Genomic DNA, 14,771 nt, shown 5'->3' on the forward strand with positions numbered 1-14,771 from the left:
CGTCCGCTACCTACTCGATCGCGATTTGCAGTACAAGCAAGCTGCCATCGATTCCGATAAGGGATCACTTATTTTAAAACCGACCGACTTATGCCTATCCGTTTACGAAGGCTATGCAAACTTAGACCCCGCTGATATCTCAGCCGAAGAATACAATGCGTACTCCGCGAAGAACATACAACAGGCAGCACGAGAAGTATCTTCCGCTCGCCCGATACGCGTTTTCATTGATACCTTGCTCAAACAAGTTATTGATGATCTATGGAAATCCTACAACAATTGCAACCATGAATTCAATGAGCGTATTAAAGAGACTCATATTGCCAAGGAAAGGCTAGAGGAGATGCATCATGAGATTGCGACGAAGATTTCTGATATGCAGAATAATATTTTAGAGTTGAAAAAGGCTTTGTCGGAAAAAGAGGGGTACATAGGACTGGCGCACACGAGACTCGGTAGAAGGTCTCAGAGAGTGGGCGCCGAGCTGGTGAAGGATCCTCCAGGGCAGGCGCTGTACTACGAGTGCGAGAGTCTACGGCACAGCGTGGAGGAGCTGCAGCAGATGCTGCAGGAAGCCACGGGCTCACTTCGGTATTTGCTGCAGACGCAAATCCAAATAGAAGAGGATATTAACGTCAAGATGAATACATTGAAGATCGATGAAGTGGACTGCATGACTTTGAGAGCTACTATGGACTATCATTCATACTAATTAGGAGTTTTAAGTAGATAAGTCTAGTTATGCATATTGTACCTAAAATCTGAGTATTTTAGATATTCCAACAAAAATTCGACCTCATTGCAGAAGAAAGCTCTAGTGCAAAGACTTTCGAAATAGATTTTGAAAGACTTTATCAGGCTAATAGGTAAAATAGAATCTATCTACCTAACGATTAGTAATAACATTAATAACATTATGTACCTAACGATTATACTTCATAAAACTTATATTTCCCCGAACCTGAACGTTTCCAAAGGCCCATGGATGTTATTCTGAAAAGTAACTCTAGAGTAGTAGTAAAGTAGATTGTAACATAACTTGTTAACTTAATGTAATTGGAAATGAGAAATACTTCTATATAGTCTTACCTATTTTTAACTAACGTTTATATAAATTATTAAAAAAAAAACTTATTTTGCTATATTTTTAGATTGTTATTATTGATATTGTATTGTGTTATCGATTTAATGCAGAATAAATGATTAAAAAATAATTAAAGTTTTTATCACGTGCCGGACGAAATAGGTAACGAATATTATGATTATTCAGGAAAATTCAAAACTGTTACTCTCTATCGACTTAATCAATCGTAAAATTGCAACTAAATAAAAAAAACATGTCATTAAAAAGAACCCATTTCCAAATGGTGATGTGTAAAATTATAAAATAAATAAAAAAATTAAAAAAAAATCATTTATTTCGGACCACAAAATCCATACAAGGTTAATACTTACACCTAATACTACCACTATGTTAATTTCCTTAGTACCTAATTACTATATACTATTTTTCAAAATTGGCTAGGGAGAGGTGCTGGTCGACCAGTGTTGCATATAGCGACTATCAAGCCGGCCCGCTATCGCACCCAGGATACCGTTGCTGCTGCCAAACACTCTGCTACGCTGCTGCGGCACGCTTTCTTAATGTAACCTCGATAACCGACAGTAACCTCGTCAAACGACCGGTCTGGATAGCGCGTAGTGACTCTGCCTGCTAAGCCGCAGTCCTGGGTTCGACTCCCGGTAAGGGCATTTATTTGTGTGATGAACATAGATATTTGTTCCTGAGTCATGGATGTTTTCTATGTAATTATAATTAAGTATGTATTTATGTATATAAGTAAGTATATCATCGCCTAGCACTATAGTACAAGCTTTGCTTAGTTTGGGGCTATATTGATCGGTGTAAGGTGTCCCCTAATATTTATTTATTTCATTTAAATAAAATTTAAAAATGGGCAGTCAGTAAGAAGTAAATCGCGGCTCGGTTAACGATAAAGGGTCCATTATGCAACAGTTTTATTCATTGCTGGGAAATCTAGGATTTGTAAATCATCATCCTCCTTGCGTTATCCCGGCATTTTGTCACGGTTTATGGGAGCCTGGGGTCCGCTTTGACTACTAATCCCAAGATTTTGGCGTTTGCACTAGTTTTTACGAAAGCGACTGCCATCTGACCTTCCAACCCGAAGGGTAAACTAGACCTTATTGGAATTAGTCCGGTGTCCTCACGATGTTTTCCTTTACCAAAAAGCGAGTGGCAAATATCAAATATCAAATGACATTTCGCACATAAATTCCGAAAAACTCATTTACATCACAAATAACATTATGGATTAAATTAATCGAAGTACTTATAATATTATAATTATTATAATCGAAGTATAGTATTTGATTGGTGTCGTAGCTTTCTTATTAGGTAGTATGCGTCTATAATTTTTATTTATATTCGTACAAAGTAAGGTGAAATACCCCATCATGGACGGTGATGCCATTATGGACAAAAAAACACAAATCCTTAAAAATAAGTATCTAAAATTAGTTTCTAAAAACTGACGACTATGTACCATAAACTAGAGTTGTAGAGCTGTTTCATTTTGAAGTTTTAATTAATTCGGTTATTTCTGAAGGATTTGGCGACAAGGTAAAATTCATCAGTTTACTGAAAAAAATATCAAGACGAATTCTTAGTAATGTTGCTAAGAGAGTTGAGTTCATGTATAAAATAATACTCGGTATAAACTTGAATGCGTTTTACTTACTGCATTAAGCATGAGATAAGGTATAAAACATACTAGTTTGTTGCTCCAAAGATATAAAGAAATGGCGTTATTTTGCGAGTGTCCATTACTGGAACCGAAAATCTGCCTACCTCCTATGATGGACAAGGAACAATTTACAAAACCAAAATTTACAAGAAACAATGCTATGTTAAAATAACTCAAACTAATTGTATTTATGGTATATAAAATTGACTCATTGAGTATCAGTTGGCTTTAAAAGTAAAATTTGAAACTTATTTCACTGTCCATAATGGGGGATCCATTACTGAAGAACTGCCGTCCATAATTGGAAAAAAAACACCTAGTTTTAATTTGTTAAGTATGAAGAAACTAATAGGAATATCCATTCTGCAATACGCTTGAAATGTAAAAGAAGTATAGGACATTCAAGATTTAACACGCTTAGCGGTAGAATTTTTACATTTATGAGTGAAATATCAAAAACAGTCGAAAATTTTTCTTGAACTGTCCATGATTGGGTCCGTTACCTTACAGAATTCTTAGTGCCGGTGAGGTTATCTTACCCGGTTTTAGTAAAAAGGGTGGGGGCAGTAAAACGTACTGATTCAATGCTCTTTGGGTGGGGGATTATTTCTACGGCTGCTCGCATAGCAACACTTTCATTGTTCCCATGGAAACAAACAGTTAAGTCAATTACTTAGCTTCGTTCGCGTTATGTTCTAAGAACCACATATTTATTCTTAATTTATTATAAGTGTACACATTATTTATGGTTAAAGCTAAGCAAAATTTGTGATTTGATATTACTTATTGAAAAAAACGAAATGGGTGACGCCCGATTAGGCGTCAGACACGTCATCGGCGCCCCAGTGGCAACAAAAAAGCTATCGCAGCAAGAATTGGTGTGCGTGCCCCCCAGAGCAGCCAAATTTACACTCGCCGAATGGAAACTAAACAACGACGCGAAAGGCAGGATCTCCTCGGACCAACAGCAACTCGCCGACAAGGTCCTTGGAGAATGTCAAAGAGTCCGGGAAGAAACAGAGGAGAGAAGCAAGTTATTGAAAGCTACTTCCGACTGGCGTATTGAAGAACGTATAAAAGATGTTGAATTCAATAAAAACGAGCTAAATCTACAGAGAAAAGAAGTCTGCATCGAGCTTGAAGCTTTGAGTGTTTATAAAACTAGAGTGCAAGATTGTCTGGCATCCTTAGAACAAAATGCGTTGAACATATGTAGAAAATGTCTCATGCTGAGAGACGGCAGGCTGGGAATCGATTTAGTGGTCGACAACGTGGAAGCTGCTTTACAAGAAGAAATATCAACGATCCTTGGCGCTAAAGGTCTATTGAAGCGAGCTCTTGAACAGCTCAATGAACAAATGAGACGCCTGCGTGCCACACGATACCAGCTCGATCGTGATTTGCAATATAAACAAGCCGCTATCGATACCGATAAAGGTTCACTTACATTAAAACCAAGTGACATGTGTTTATCTGTTTATGAAGGTTACACAAACATGGACCCGGCAGACATATCAAGTGCAGAATACAATATGTACTCCGCTAAAAATATACAACAGGCAGCGAAGGAAGTGAGTTCCGCTCGTCCGATCCGCGTTTTTATTGACACGTTACTGAAGCAAGTCGTCGATGACTTATGGGAAGCTTATAACAAATGTAATCGCACATTTAACGAGCGTATACAAGCGACTAAGCTCGCTAAAGGCAACTTGGAGGATATGCATCGCGAACTGACTGAAAAGGTTTACGCCATGCATCATAATATTGATATGTTGACGAAAGCCATATCTGATAAAGAGGGATACATAGGTGTGGCGCATACGAGGCTTGGGAGAAGGGCTCAAAGAGTCGGCGCCGAGTTGGTGAAAGATGCTGCAGGTCAATCCCTGTACTATGAATGTGAAATGCTTCGCCACAGCACGGAGCAGCTGCAGCAGATGCTGACGGATGCGACGGCCGCTCTTCGCTATCTGACGCAAACTCAGATCCAGTTGGAAGAGGACATCAATATCAAAATGAATACTTTGAAGATCGATGAGGTGGACTGCATGACTCTGAGGGCGACTATGGACTTCCATGCATATTAGGCATTTGGGACATCACAATGTAAGATTCTCGTTTAGTCATAGTTCTTAGTTTATTTATTGTTCTACGTTGTAATGTTATGTTTGTTTATGTTGTTGGACATTCTTAACTGGACTTCTATCCTACGAGTAAGATATGCAAGTAGGTATTTCTATGCAATTAAGTAAACGGTTATGAGCAAAGTTTTCAAAATGCTGTAAGTTATGTTGAAATGGAAGGGCTATAATTGTTTTTGTTAAGTATCGGCATTAACTAACTTAAGTAAAGATATTTTGTGTTCGAATTTTGAAACTCAAATGCATAACATACTCGTAAGCTAATGTGTTAGGTCGTGTCGTATTTTTTTGTTTTATTTATTCCTATAAACGCATAGTTGAATAATATTGTTACTACGTAGGTAATATCGATTTATGTTTCGATTTTAAGATTACGTAGTCAGTGATGTGTATATTATATTCATTTTTTCAAAGAATCCTAGACCCATTCTTTGTCTGGTACGTGATGAAAACGTTAACACTGTTTCTTACCAACACAAAATGTAAGTACAGTCGTAAAACATTAAACAATAGCTCATAAAATGTGGAATAGGGGCCAGCAAAAGAATAAGTTGGGTGTCATAAATGATATTTGTGAAATGTGGGTAGGTATGAGGAGTCTAGCGAAGCCTATGATATGTATTTCAACCATGGTCTTTTCAGAGGAAATGCTCGCAGAGTAGGTACTTAATTAATTTACTTATGAAGTATAGGTAATAATGTGTTCTTTTTATTTTATAACTCTGTAACCCATTTTTTTCTGCATGAGCTTACTTTAAGTAGAGCCTTTACATTCGGTTATTTAAATTCATATCAGTTATTGAAAAATAAAACGCGTTTTAGTAATAAAAGTTTATGGTTAATGATTTATCCATTAGCAAATACGTAAGTTAAACTTTAAATGACAAACAAGTACTGCTTCGCTAATTGACCAAAAATATATGACTATTGTCAAGAGGGCGCTGTTATTCTGATGTATGCGGTGACAGTTCCGAATGGCATGAAGAAAATAGTTCTAATGAAATTCCGCAAGATGGCGCGTAGTCATATACATATTTGTGGTCAGGATTACAGTCTGATCAAAAAAAAAGAAATTAAAAAATGGCACAATAACATTGTAGTGTCATCCCTTTCAAATCAATATGTGTGAGAAAACGGAACGATACTACGATGTTGCCACTTTTTAATTTCTACTCTTTTTGGTCAGACTGTAATCAAATCTTATATTATACCACGGTATTATCACTATGACAAAGGTGGATAATACTTAGTCATACCAAGGTTAAACACCAATTTTGTCATCCCCTTGGTGAAAGTATTTTAAGCATCAAACTTTAATAATAAACAATTTAGCATTGATAAGTATGACTCTATGAAAATTTCTATTAAACATCACACAGAAAGAAGGCTGCAAAAATATATCACGCAATCATATTTTGAGAGCCATAAGATAAGAGCGTGTCAGATATTTATCGCACTAAAAGTAGTGCGATGTTTTTGCCGGTGACTGAACAATAGTGAAAACATAGCAAGCGCATGGCCTCGTGCAATTAAGAGTACGCGTATGCACCCACGGGCGACAAAGTTACTCGCACACTTGCCTGTGTGTGCACTTTCATACTAGGCCATAGACTGGATGTGAACGACAAAAAAGCGCATACTCTAACCCCCTTATTCATAAAATGTTTACTAAAGTTATCAAGCCTATATAGTTCTTTTGTCCCTTTCTATTACACCAATACGTCGGAAAGGGACAAACGAACATTATCGGCTTGATAACTTTAGTGTACGTTTATAAATAAGGGGGTAAATCTGCACGAGGCAGTGCTCTTGGCGAGGAACAGATGCCATTGGTCTTCAACAGAATGATACGATGTCCTCAGCATTGAGGGAACGACTAAAGAAGCAAGGAAGAGGCTAGCCTAAGCCAAACTCCTTACTTCCCGAAGCTCCTCCATTTCATACAGGAGTCGCCGGCGTTGTCCCAGTCGGGCAGGCCTCCGGGGAGCACGTAGCATTTCTTCTTCTCCAGATCCGCGAAGTACCAGAGGAGCTGGTTTAGACCTACCGGTTGGTACCGGTAAATTTAAACAAAATACTTTATTTGCATTATTGATAGTAAACCTTCCAGTGCAATGCTGGCTCCAAACTGTTCAAAAAAAAAATTAACGACACAAACAGGTAATCATACATCCACACAAAAAGCTAACAGAGAAAAGTGTCACGAAATGGTCTCATCTCAGCATGTTGCTGGCGACTTCCAGCGCTGGTCTTCCGATGAGGCCATCCGGTGAAACAATCACGACAGGTAACAATTTAAAAATACAATAATAAAAAAATAGCAAAAAAGAAACGATGGTGACCCGTTTTATATAACCTTTCGTCTCGCAGCGGAAATTCCAATTTTAATTTTACATAAATTTTAGAAAATGAAAATTCCAACTAACAGAAAATTATGAACGACACGTCAAGGATTCCCCATACAATGTCGTTATTCAAAATTGGCTTCCCCCTTCCCCCTTTTGGCCAGAACTTAGTTAAACTTACCATGAAAACTCATCATCACAACCAACAGTTTCTTATAACAGAAACAGGCATCTTCAGGGCGAGCTCACTCCATCGTAGGCCACGTCTTTGCCTTTGGCTAGTCTGTGGTCAAGAGTAAGCCCATTCATAATAATAAAAAAAAAAAACTAACTTACCGCAAGCGAAAGCAAAGAGCACCAGACTATAGATGAAGAAGAACTTGACAATGTCTATGACCATGCGGCCCAGTGAGATCTGCAGCGGCCCCAGGTGAGGGTTGATGGAGAACAAATGCACCAACTTCAGGGCACTGAGGGCAAGCATGTTTCTTAGTTAGATGAAGACTGTGGAACATTCATGTCATATAGAACACTATGAAGCACTATGATGCACTATGATGTGGATGTAACACTTGGAAGAGGATCCTAAAGTTTTTTTTTAAACAACCCTCCTTTTACATTATTAACTAGAGTGCCATACGTGTCCACAGAATACATGTACCAAATGTGACCACTGTAACCAGTAGACACATATGGAGCTCTAGTTGTGTAAATAATTGAAAATATTTCGCTTAGTTTAAATTGTCCCCCAGTCGAAATTGACCTTACCTGAAAATATTAGCGGCAGCAAACAGCCCCTCGGCTATCAACTGAGGGTCAAAAGCGTCCCACTGCTCCCGAGGTATGAACTTGGTCTGCGGGTCTCTCTTGATCTCTGTGATCTGTTGCAGAGAAAACATATTACTTATTTAGGATACCTACTTACACAACGAAAAATCATAATTGGCTCAAAACTCACGTCAGTTTGTTTGTTAATTTTTATTCGCCGTTAATAGTTTAAATGTGTTGTGATTGTTATTTTAATATATTATTTTGGATGTGACAATATTATGAGCATATTATGTTTTTTATTTTAAATCTCGCCTAAAAGTTGACACCCTCCAACACAAGAACACGCTTTCTCGAGCTTTTTCAGCTCATCAGAAATTGAACATCGCACAACGGCAAAAAATATGGCAATTTTTTATTAAATATAAGTGTGCCCAACCTGTTGCAGATATGCGGCTATCCGGAGCAGGGCCACGGTGACGTACAGGAAGTTGCGAGTGAAGTCAATAAAGTTCCACATGTCTCGAAGGTACGCGCGAATGCCATCTGTGAAGATCTCGTGAGTCTCTTCCCATATGAATCCTGAAATTTCAGAAGTTTGATAATATCGAGGCAGGAAGCAAGAACCAGTTAGGGATGACGTAGAAGGACCGTAATCTTACAGGAACTAGGAGAAATGCTTGTTGACTGGACAACAGGTGTCAACTTCAATGTCGGTGTGTAGTGCCCATACAAGTTGCAATTGAGTGGCAGTTCGTCAGTCGCTCGAAAGACTCGAAGGAATTTCAGAGTAATCAGCGACTGAAACCACTAGGGTGATTAAGTAGATACTCAACACAAAATAGTAAGGAGTAAAAATACTAATTATGTTGGTTTAAATAAATAACTATTTTGGCTCAATGATCCAAAGTGAATCTTGGCCTCCAAAATGCGATCCTGCGCAGCCTCTTGCCACAGTCACTGACTAGAAGCTGACGCAGATTCGTCATTTCAATTTTGGTTTATATAGGATACGAAAAACTTTCACGCCGGTTCTAGAAAGTGGAAGGCAAGATTTACCAAGAACATAGACCACAACGACGAGTTCCAAGTAAGTCGGACCGTTTCCTCTCTGCTTCAGCAGTTCTTTTTCAAGCTCTTTGACCATCCACTCTGGACCGAACAACTGTATCGCTTGCACTTCCGCTCTTTGTGATACCAGGATCAAAATCACTGGAACAAAGAATAAGAACGTCAATGGTACAGTCTGACCAAAAAGAGTAGAAATTAAAAACTGGCAACATCGTAGTGTCGTCCCGTTTTCTCATACATATTGATTTGAAAGGGATGTCACTACAATGTTGCCACTTTTTAATTTCTATTCTTTTTTTGGTCAGAATGTAGGAACAAGGTGAAAATTTTTTGAAAGGAATCGAGAAGTAACTTAATATGAGCTTAAAATATGACTCACGCTGATAGGCATGCCCGATTTTTATAGAAAGTGTTTCGTATTTCCTAGCTATTACGTGACTCCTCCTATAAAAATTGATACGTCAGCCTGTCCCGTGCCGTTGTAGCATAGAGGAATAAGTAAGGATTAATCAATATTCTGTTTTCAATTCCTTCTGCTTGTAATATAAGTTATAAACTGTTCTAATGTTAAATTTTTGGCAGACGAGACACAGTTGCCACCTAGTATCGAGTGGTGGTACTGATAATTCACGCTATTTGACGCGTGATTGTCGCTAGATGTCACTTAAGCCTATACAAGTATGTAGTTACAACTCTTCCCTTACTTATTCCTCTATGGTTTTAGCGTAAGTTATCCTTTTCCCCAGAGTATCTTTTCTCCTCAGACACAATTCAAAGAAATACTTACGCAGAAAGAACAGGTAACTGGACGCATGTATCAAGAATTTCATGAAAGGTTTCCTCATCAGCTTGCCAGTAGCGCAGTTCGGAGCGACCATGTACAGTGAACAGTAGAAGGGGAAGAGCATAGCCACGCGGCAGATGATGTTGATCTTTTCCATGGCGGTCTTGCGACGGAACCCTGGGACACCCTCGTACCAGAGTGACGCTAGGAGCTGCTGGATGTTTGGGTGGGCTACGAACTGAAAGAGAAATTCTTTTGTGAGTCCTTACGTTATGTACCCTCTTTAATCTTTATGGTCCTAAGAAAACCCTCTCATAAAATGTATACTTATTTATGTGATAATTATGTTAAACCGGGCTTATCGTTCAGTACAATGACCAGCTCCAAGACTTTGCATAAAGCCGTTTTAAATGAAACCCTTTCATTTAGCTTAAGCGCTTCATAATTCGCGTAAGCTGACACCCGTTTCTATGCTAACTGTGCTAAACGCTAATCTGTTGCAAAGATATTGATTATTTTATCCCTTTACCTTTCAGTTTAGTGGTGTTTTTAGAAGGCAAGCCTTGAAATGAAATGAATTTGCAATTCAAAGCAATAGGCTATTCGATAAACGACAGAGCCATTTAAAGTTTTTTGTTTTCTGTAAAGAGTAGATACATCCATCCTACCTTTTCCAAAGCTCCAGTCGTGCCAGCTTCATATGCTCGCCCTTCATAAAGGGTGGCTCGTCAGGGTCATGGTTCAGGATGATGGCCAGCTCCTGGGAGCTGCGGGACTGGTCCAGAAGGTCCACGCCGAACTGCTACACTTGACGACGGAAATCCTAGTATTCTACTTAGCTTTCCTGTAACATTCTACCTTTTTCTGCTTAAAGTCTATGGCCAGCTCCAGACGAGCCAGCTTCATATGCTCGCCCTCCGTAAAGGGCGGCTCGTCAGGGTCGTGGTTCAGGATGATGGCTAGCTCCTGCGAGCTTCGGGACTGATCCAAGAGGTCCACGCCGAACTGCTGCGCTTGACGACGGAGCTCCAAGTATTCCGCCTTACTTTCCTGTAGTAGCAACGAAATAATTGGGTAATGCATATAATATGTTACTTATATTGGTTACGTTACATGAAATATTTCGGTAATAAGTGGCATGAGCAAAAATGTGTAGAAATAAAAATTGAGAAGTTAATTATGAGTAGGTGGTTAAAGTTGTCACGGGTAATAATTTTACAGAAACAAACCTGTTCAGCAAAAGCCAAGTTCCTGAGCTCCCATGACAGCTGGAAAGCAGTCAAAATGGGGTCGGTGGAAGAAAGAGCGATGAGAGATGGAGAGGCCAGGGCTCGGTACGCATTCAGTCGCGCCAGAGAGTGCCGGAGGGAGTCCTCGGAAGATTCGCGGATGCAGTCGTCACAACCACATCTGCGAAAAAATCATTATTCATTACATATTAAGATTTTTTTATGACTCAGTGGCCGCTGGAGCAGAAGTTTCTTGAGTGGTGAACCCAAAATAAAAGCTAGATAGGTAGGGGAGCTCCTAGTAGGAAATACCGACTATCCTTGACAGCGGACCCCAGGCTCCCATGAGCCGTGGCAAATGCCAGGATAGCGCAAGCAGGATAATGAAGAACAAAAGTAAAATATTCCATTAAATAAGATAACACAAGAAATGTTCAGGTGGCAATTTAATTTTGAATCAGGAGTTGCTGGAACCTACAAGAAGGACTCTGATCTGAGCTGATCTGACTCTGTATTCTGATGCTTACCTGACATCGTGAGGGTCAGGCAGCGTGGCTCCACGGTCTAGAAGGATCTTGATGATCTCGTAGTTATTCTTGTGAGCTGCCAGCATCAGCGGTGTCACGTCTGGCGTGAACATGGCCGTGTTCGGATCCACTTTCTGCCAGCTCTGTGACAAAAAATAGTTTACCCATAAAAAACACCAAACAGATCAACATTTGAAATGTTTGTGATAATTTTGAGTAATGATCTTATTGCTCCATCTGTAAATATGAAGACTTCTTGTACCTACTGAAATTTAAACATACATAACAACACTTCGTCAATTGCTGTTTCTTTACTAAATTCCTTGATTAGCACTCTTATTTGGAACGAGTCCAAGGTGTTGGCTCAAGATAGAAAGATTAGAAAGGCATGGAAGGACCTTGTGGAGGCCCTATGCATCTATGGGGTATTCTAGGAGTCCTAGGACAAGCAACAACAACAGTACTCTTATTGGCAAACTTACGTATGGTTCACCAGGTTTATAAATAAGCTCCTCATGCTCAAGCAGCAGCTCCACCGCCTCAACAAACTCAGCATTGATGGCCTGCAGCAGAGCATCCTTCGTCTCCACGCCCATGACCACTAGGAGTTCCACCATCTCCATGTTTTCTCCGTCTATGGCCAGGGTTAATGCTCCTCGGCCGAGGGAATCCACGCAGTTTACGTCGACGTGCTTCTGACGGTGGGCTTTCTGGAGGATCCTGGTAATGTAGAAGATTTGACTAAAATGTAAGCTAAAAATATGCTCGAAAATATCGATCCCAGTTTTGCTGGAGGATTCCAGTTTCGTTAGGTTGGATTCGTTGTATTTCAGTTGAGTTCGTTGAGTTGAATACCTACCTATTGTATCAAACCTAGTAGTTAAGTACGTTTACGCAGGTGTGAGAGTAGCCTCTAGTATATAGTTTGCAGTGCTCCGACCCTTTAAGAATAAGGGTGCCGAAGGTTCTCGACTTTTGTCCGCATAGGTAAGTACGTAGAACTTAAGCTTCGTCGAGTATAAGGGATTGAGGGCGCTTTCGGTGCCCGGTTATGCACTGTGTAATTCGGGAAAAGCCAGCGACTCATTACCTATAAAGTACATTGCATTCTCAGCATTGGACCGCGAACTCTAAAATTATAGTATAAAATTGGCAGTTTGATATTTTTACCTTCGGACATTGGCCATGTCTCCCCGCTCCACAGCGAGGAGGTACTTCTTCTCCTCATAGGTGAGGGCTTTGGGCAGCGTTGGCAGCTCGGTCATTGGTCGAACGCCGGAGCATTCGACCACGGGGTCCCCCTAGATCAAAATGTTGAAAGGCGGTGGAAGTTTTAGTAAGGTGCAACAGGACAATTTTATTACGAGTGAGGGGCAATTTTTAACTACACGATTTTTCCTATGCTTAACAATTCCTGTAGCATTAAATAGTGTCTAGTTTTCCACTGGTCATACACGACCCGATCACACGATCTATTTAATCAAATAAATAGTAAATAGTTTGATGCCGGATGCCGGATAGTTGTCAAAGCGGACCTCAGTATAGATACATCTCGGACACTGGCGATCAAATATATGAAAGAGGCGCGTTCCTAGCACACATTCTAAGCTCGTGTAGGTGAACGCGTATGCTTGCTTGTATGAGTGAGATATGACAGGTCGCGTTTTTGACAGGCGGTAACTGTGAGGTAACCGAGAGGGGGTGGGCGGCACTTTCAGCGGGAAGCGGAAGTGGCCATACTGTACGATAGTACTCTTTATTATACTGTGGTATAGACCTGGTATCTCAGATAGCGATCTCATATGGAAAGTAACATAGGTAAGTACGATCTTTTGTCCTTGACATTACAACGAGAAGCTCTAGGTTCTTTGAATTGTCTCGCCGCTATATTACGCCAGGGACAGATACCTGTAATCCTAACCTGGGGCTTTTACTAAGACGAGAGCTAGACACGCGAATTGGATGCCACTAGGGAGTACACATGTTTTGTCTTGACATGTTATTCTCAAAGGTGAACTCTTGACTGCTATTTCCAGTACGTGCATGCTAGTGCCAACACACCTCTGCATTTGACCGTTAGCTAACTTTTATTCGCGCCAGTGTACAAAACTTGCGTGGTTCCTACATTATCACATTGGATTGTTTAAGTAATTGTAGTTTTAAAATTCTGAGAGCAGTACTTATCGACAAAATAAATTTAGGCATTATCTACCTTCTTCTATTCCTCAATATCTACCTAAGGATAGCAAAACCTAACCGATTGTTTTTTTTTCTGAGGGAGGAAGCAAACGAGCAGACACGTCGCCTGATGGTAAGCAATGTCCATAAGAACATAATATATGTAGGTAAAAGTTACCACCAGTATAGTTTTTTAAAGCGTATTACAAAACCGTGTACTTAATAGTTACCAAAAACGTATATAACTCCGTATAGACCGATAAAGTCTAAGAAAAAAACGTACCTCAAAACCATACAGAAAAAGGTACGGTGAGCTAGATGGCGATACACCTTTGGGGTACGCTCGGCTAGATGGCGCTAATATTCATATTTGACATTTTAACACATATCAAGCTAAGAATATGGGCCAAATTGTCAAAACGGAGGTTCAAAAGTTTTAAGCCTGTGTCGAGAGATGGCAGTCTATGCACTGCGCTGACACATTTTACTTCGACAGTAAATCTCTACAATACTCCATCCTCTTTGGTATAAACATCACTGTGATTACACGTTTTACTTTGACAGTAATTCTCTATAGTACTCGATCCTCCAAGGCCCTCTTTGAAAGTTACAATTATAACTGTAGAATAATAAATCTACCACGCGGGAAACGCTCGGATCACCTATGACCGTCGCGCTATGAAAACCTAGGGCCTAGGTCCTAGGCAATAAATGCATTAAAGTAAAACTTACGCTCTCCAAATCCTTTTTGTCCCCCATGATGCAGAGCGCAGAACGCCCCTTCAGCGATCACTGAAACAGTCAAATATTTCATAAGTAAGGATACGGCAATCATACAATTTCGACTGAACATTCTCGTTGGATCCGCCTGATAGGTTACAGCTCGATCTAAGTTTGCAATCCACACGTGATTTGTCACATAGACCACGGAATATTATATAATAGTACAAGTACATAGGG

The 14,771-nt window shown here is 39.9% G+C and overlaps 1 protein-coding gene across 1 annotated transcript in view; it reads right to left on the reverse strand.

The window, feature by feature from the left end:
* The window catches only part of LOC125236083 (transient-receptor-potential-like protein), a 64,740-nt gene extending 50,143 nt beyond the window's left edge, over window positions 1–14,597 (reverse strand). The window contains 12 exon segments of the mRNA XM_048142778.1: window positions 6,829–6,952; window positions 7,591–7,724; window positions 8,023–8,135; window positions 8,462–8,604; window positions 9,082–9,234; window positions 9,881–10,115; window positions 10,736–10,927; window positions 11,107–11,287; window positions 11,634–11,776; window positions 12,116–12,353; window positions 12,804–12,934; window positions 14,544–14,597. Coding sequence (XP_047998735.1) covers window positions 6,829–6,952; window positions 7,591–7,724; window positions 8,023–8,135; window positions 8,462–8,604; window positions 9,082–9,234; window positions 9,881–10,115; window positions 10,736–10,927; window positions 11,107–11,287; window positions 11,634–11,776; window positions 12,116–12,353; window positions 12,804–12,934; window positions 14,544–14,570 — 1,814 coding nt within the window. The 5' untranslated portion in view covers window positions 14,571–14,597.
* Between the last annotated feature and the right edge of the window lie 174 nt (window positions 14,598–14,771).

The sequence above is a fragment of the Leguminivora glycinivorella genome, chromosome 18 (assembly GCF_023078275.1).
Source record: "Leguminivora glycinivorella isolate SPB_JAAS2020 chromosome 18, LegGlyc_1.1, whole genome shotgun sequence".
NCBI classification, from domain to species: Eukaryota; Metazoa; Arthropoda; class Insecta; order Lepidoptera; family Tortricidae; genus Leguminivora; species Leguminivora glycinivorella.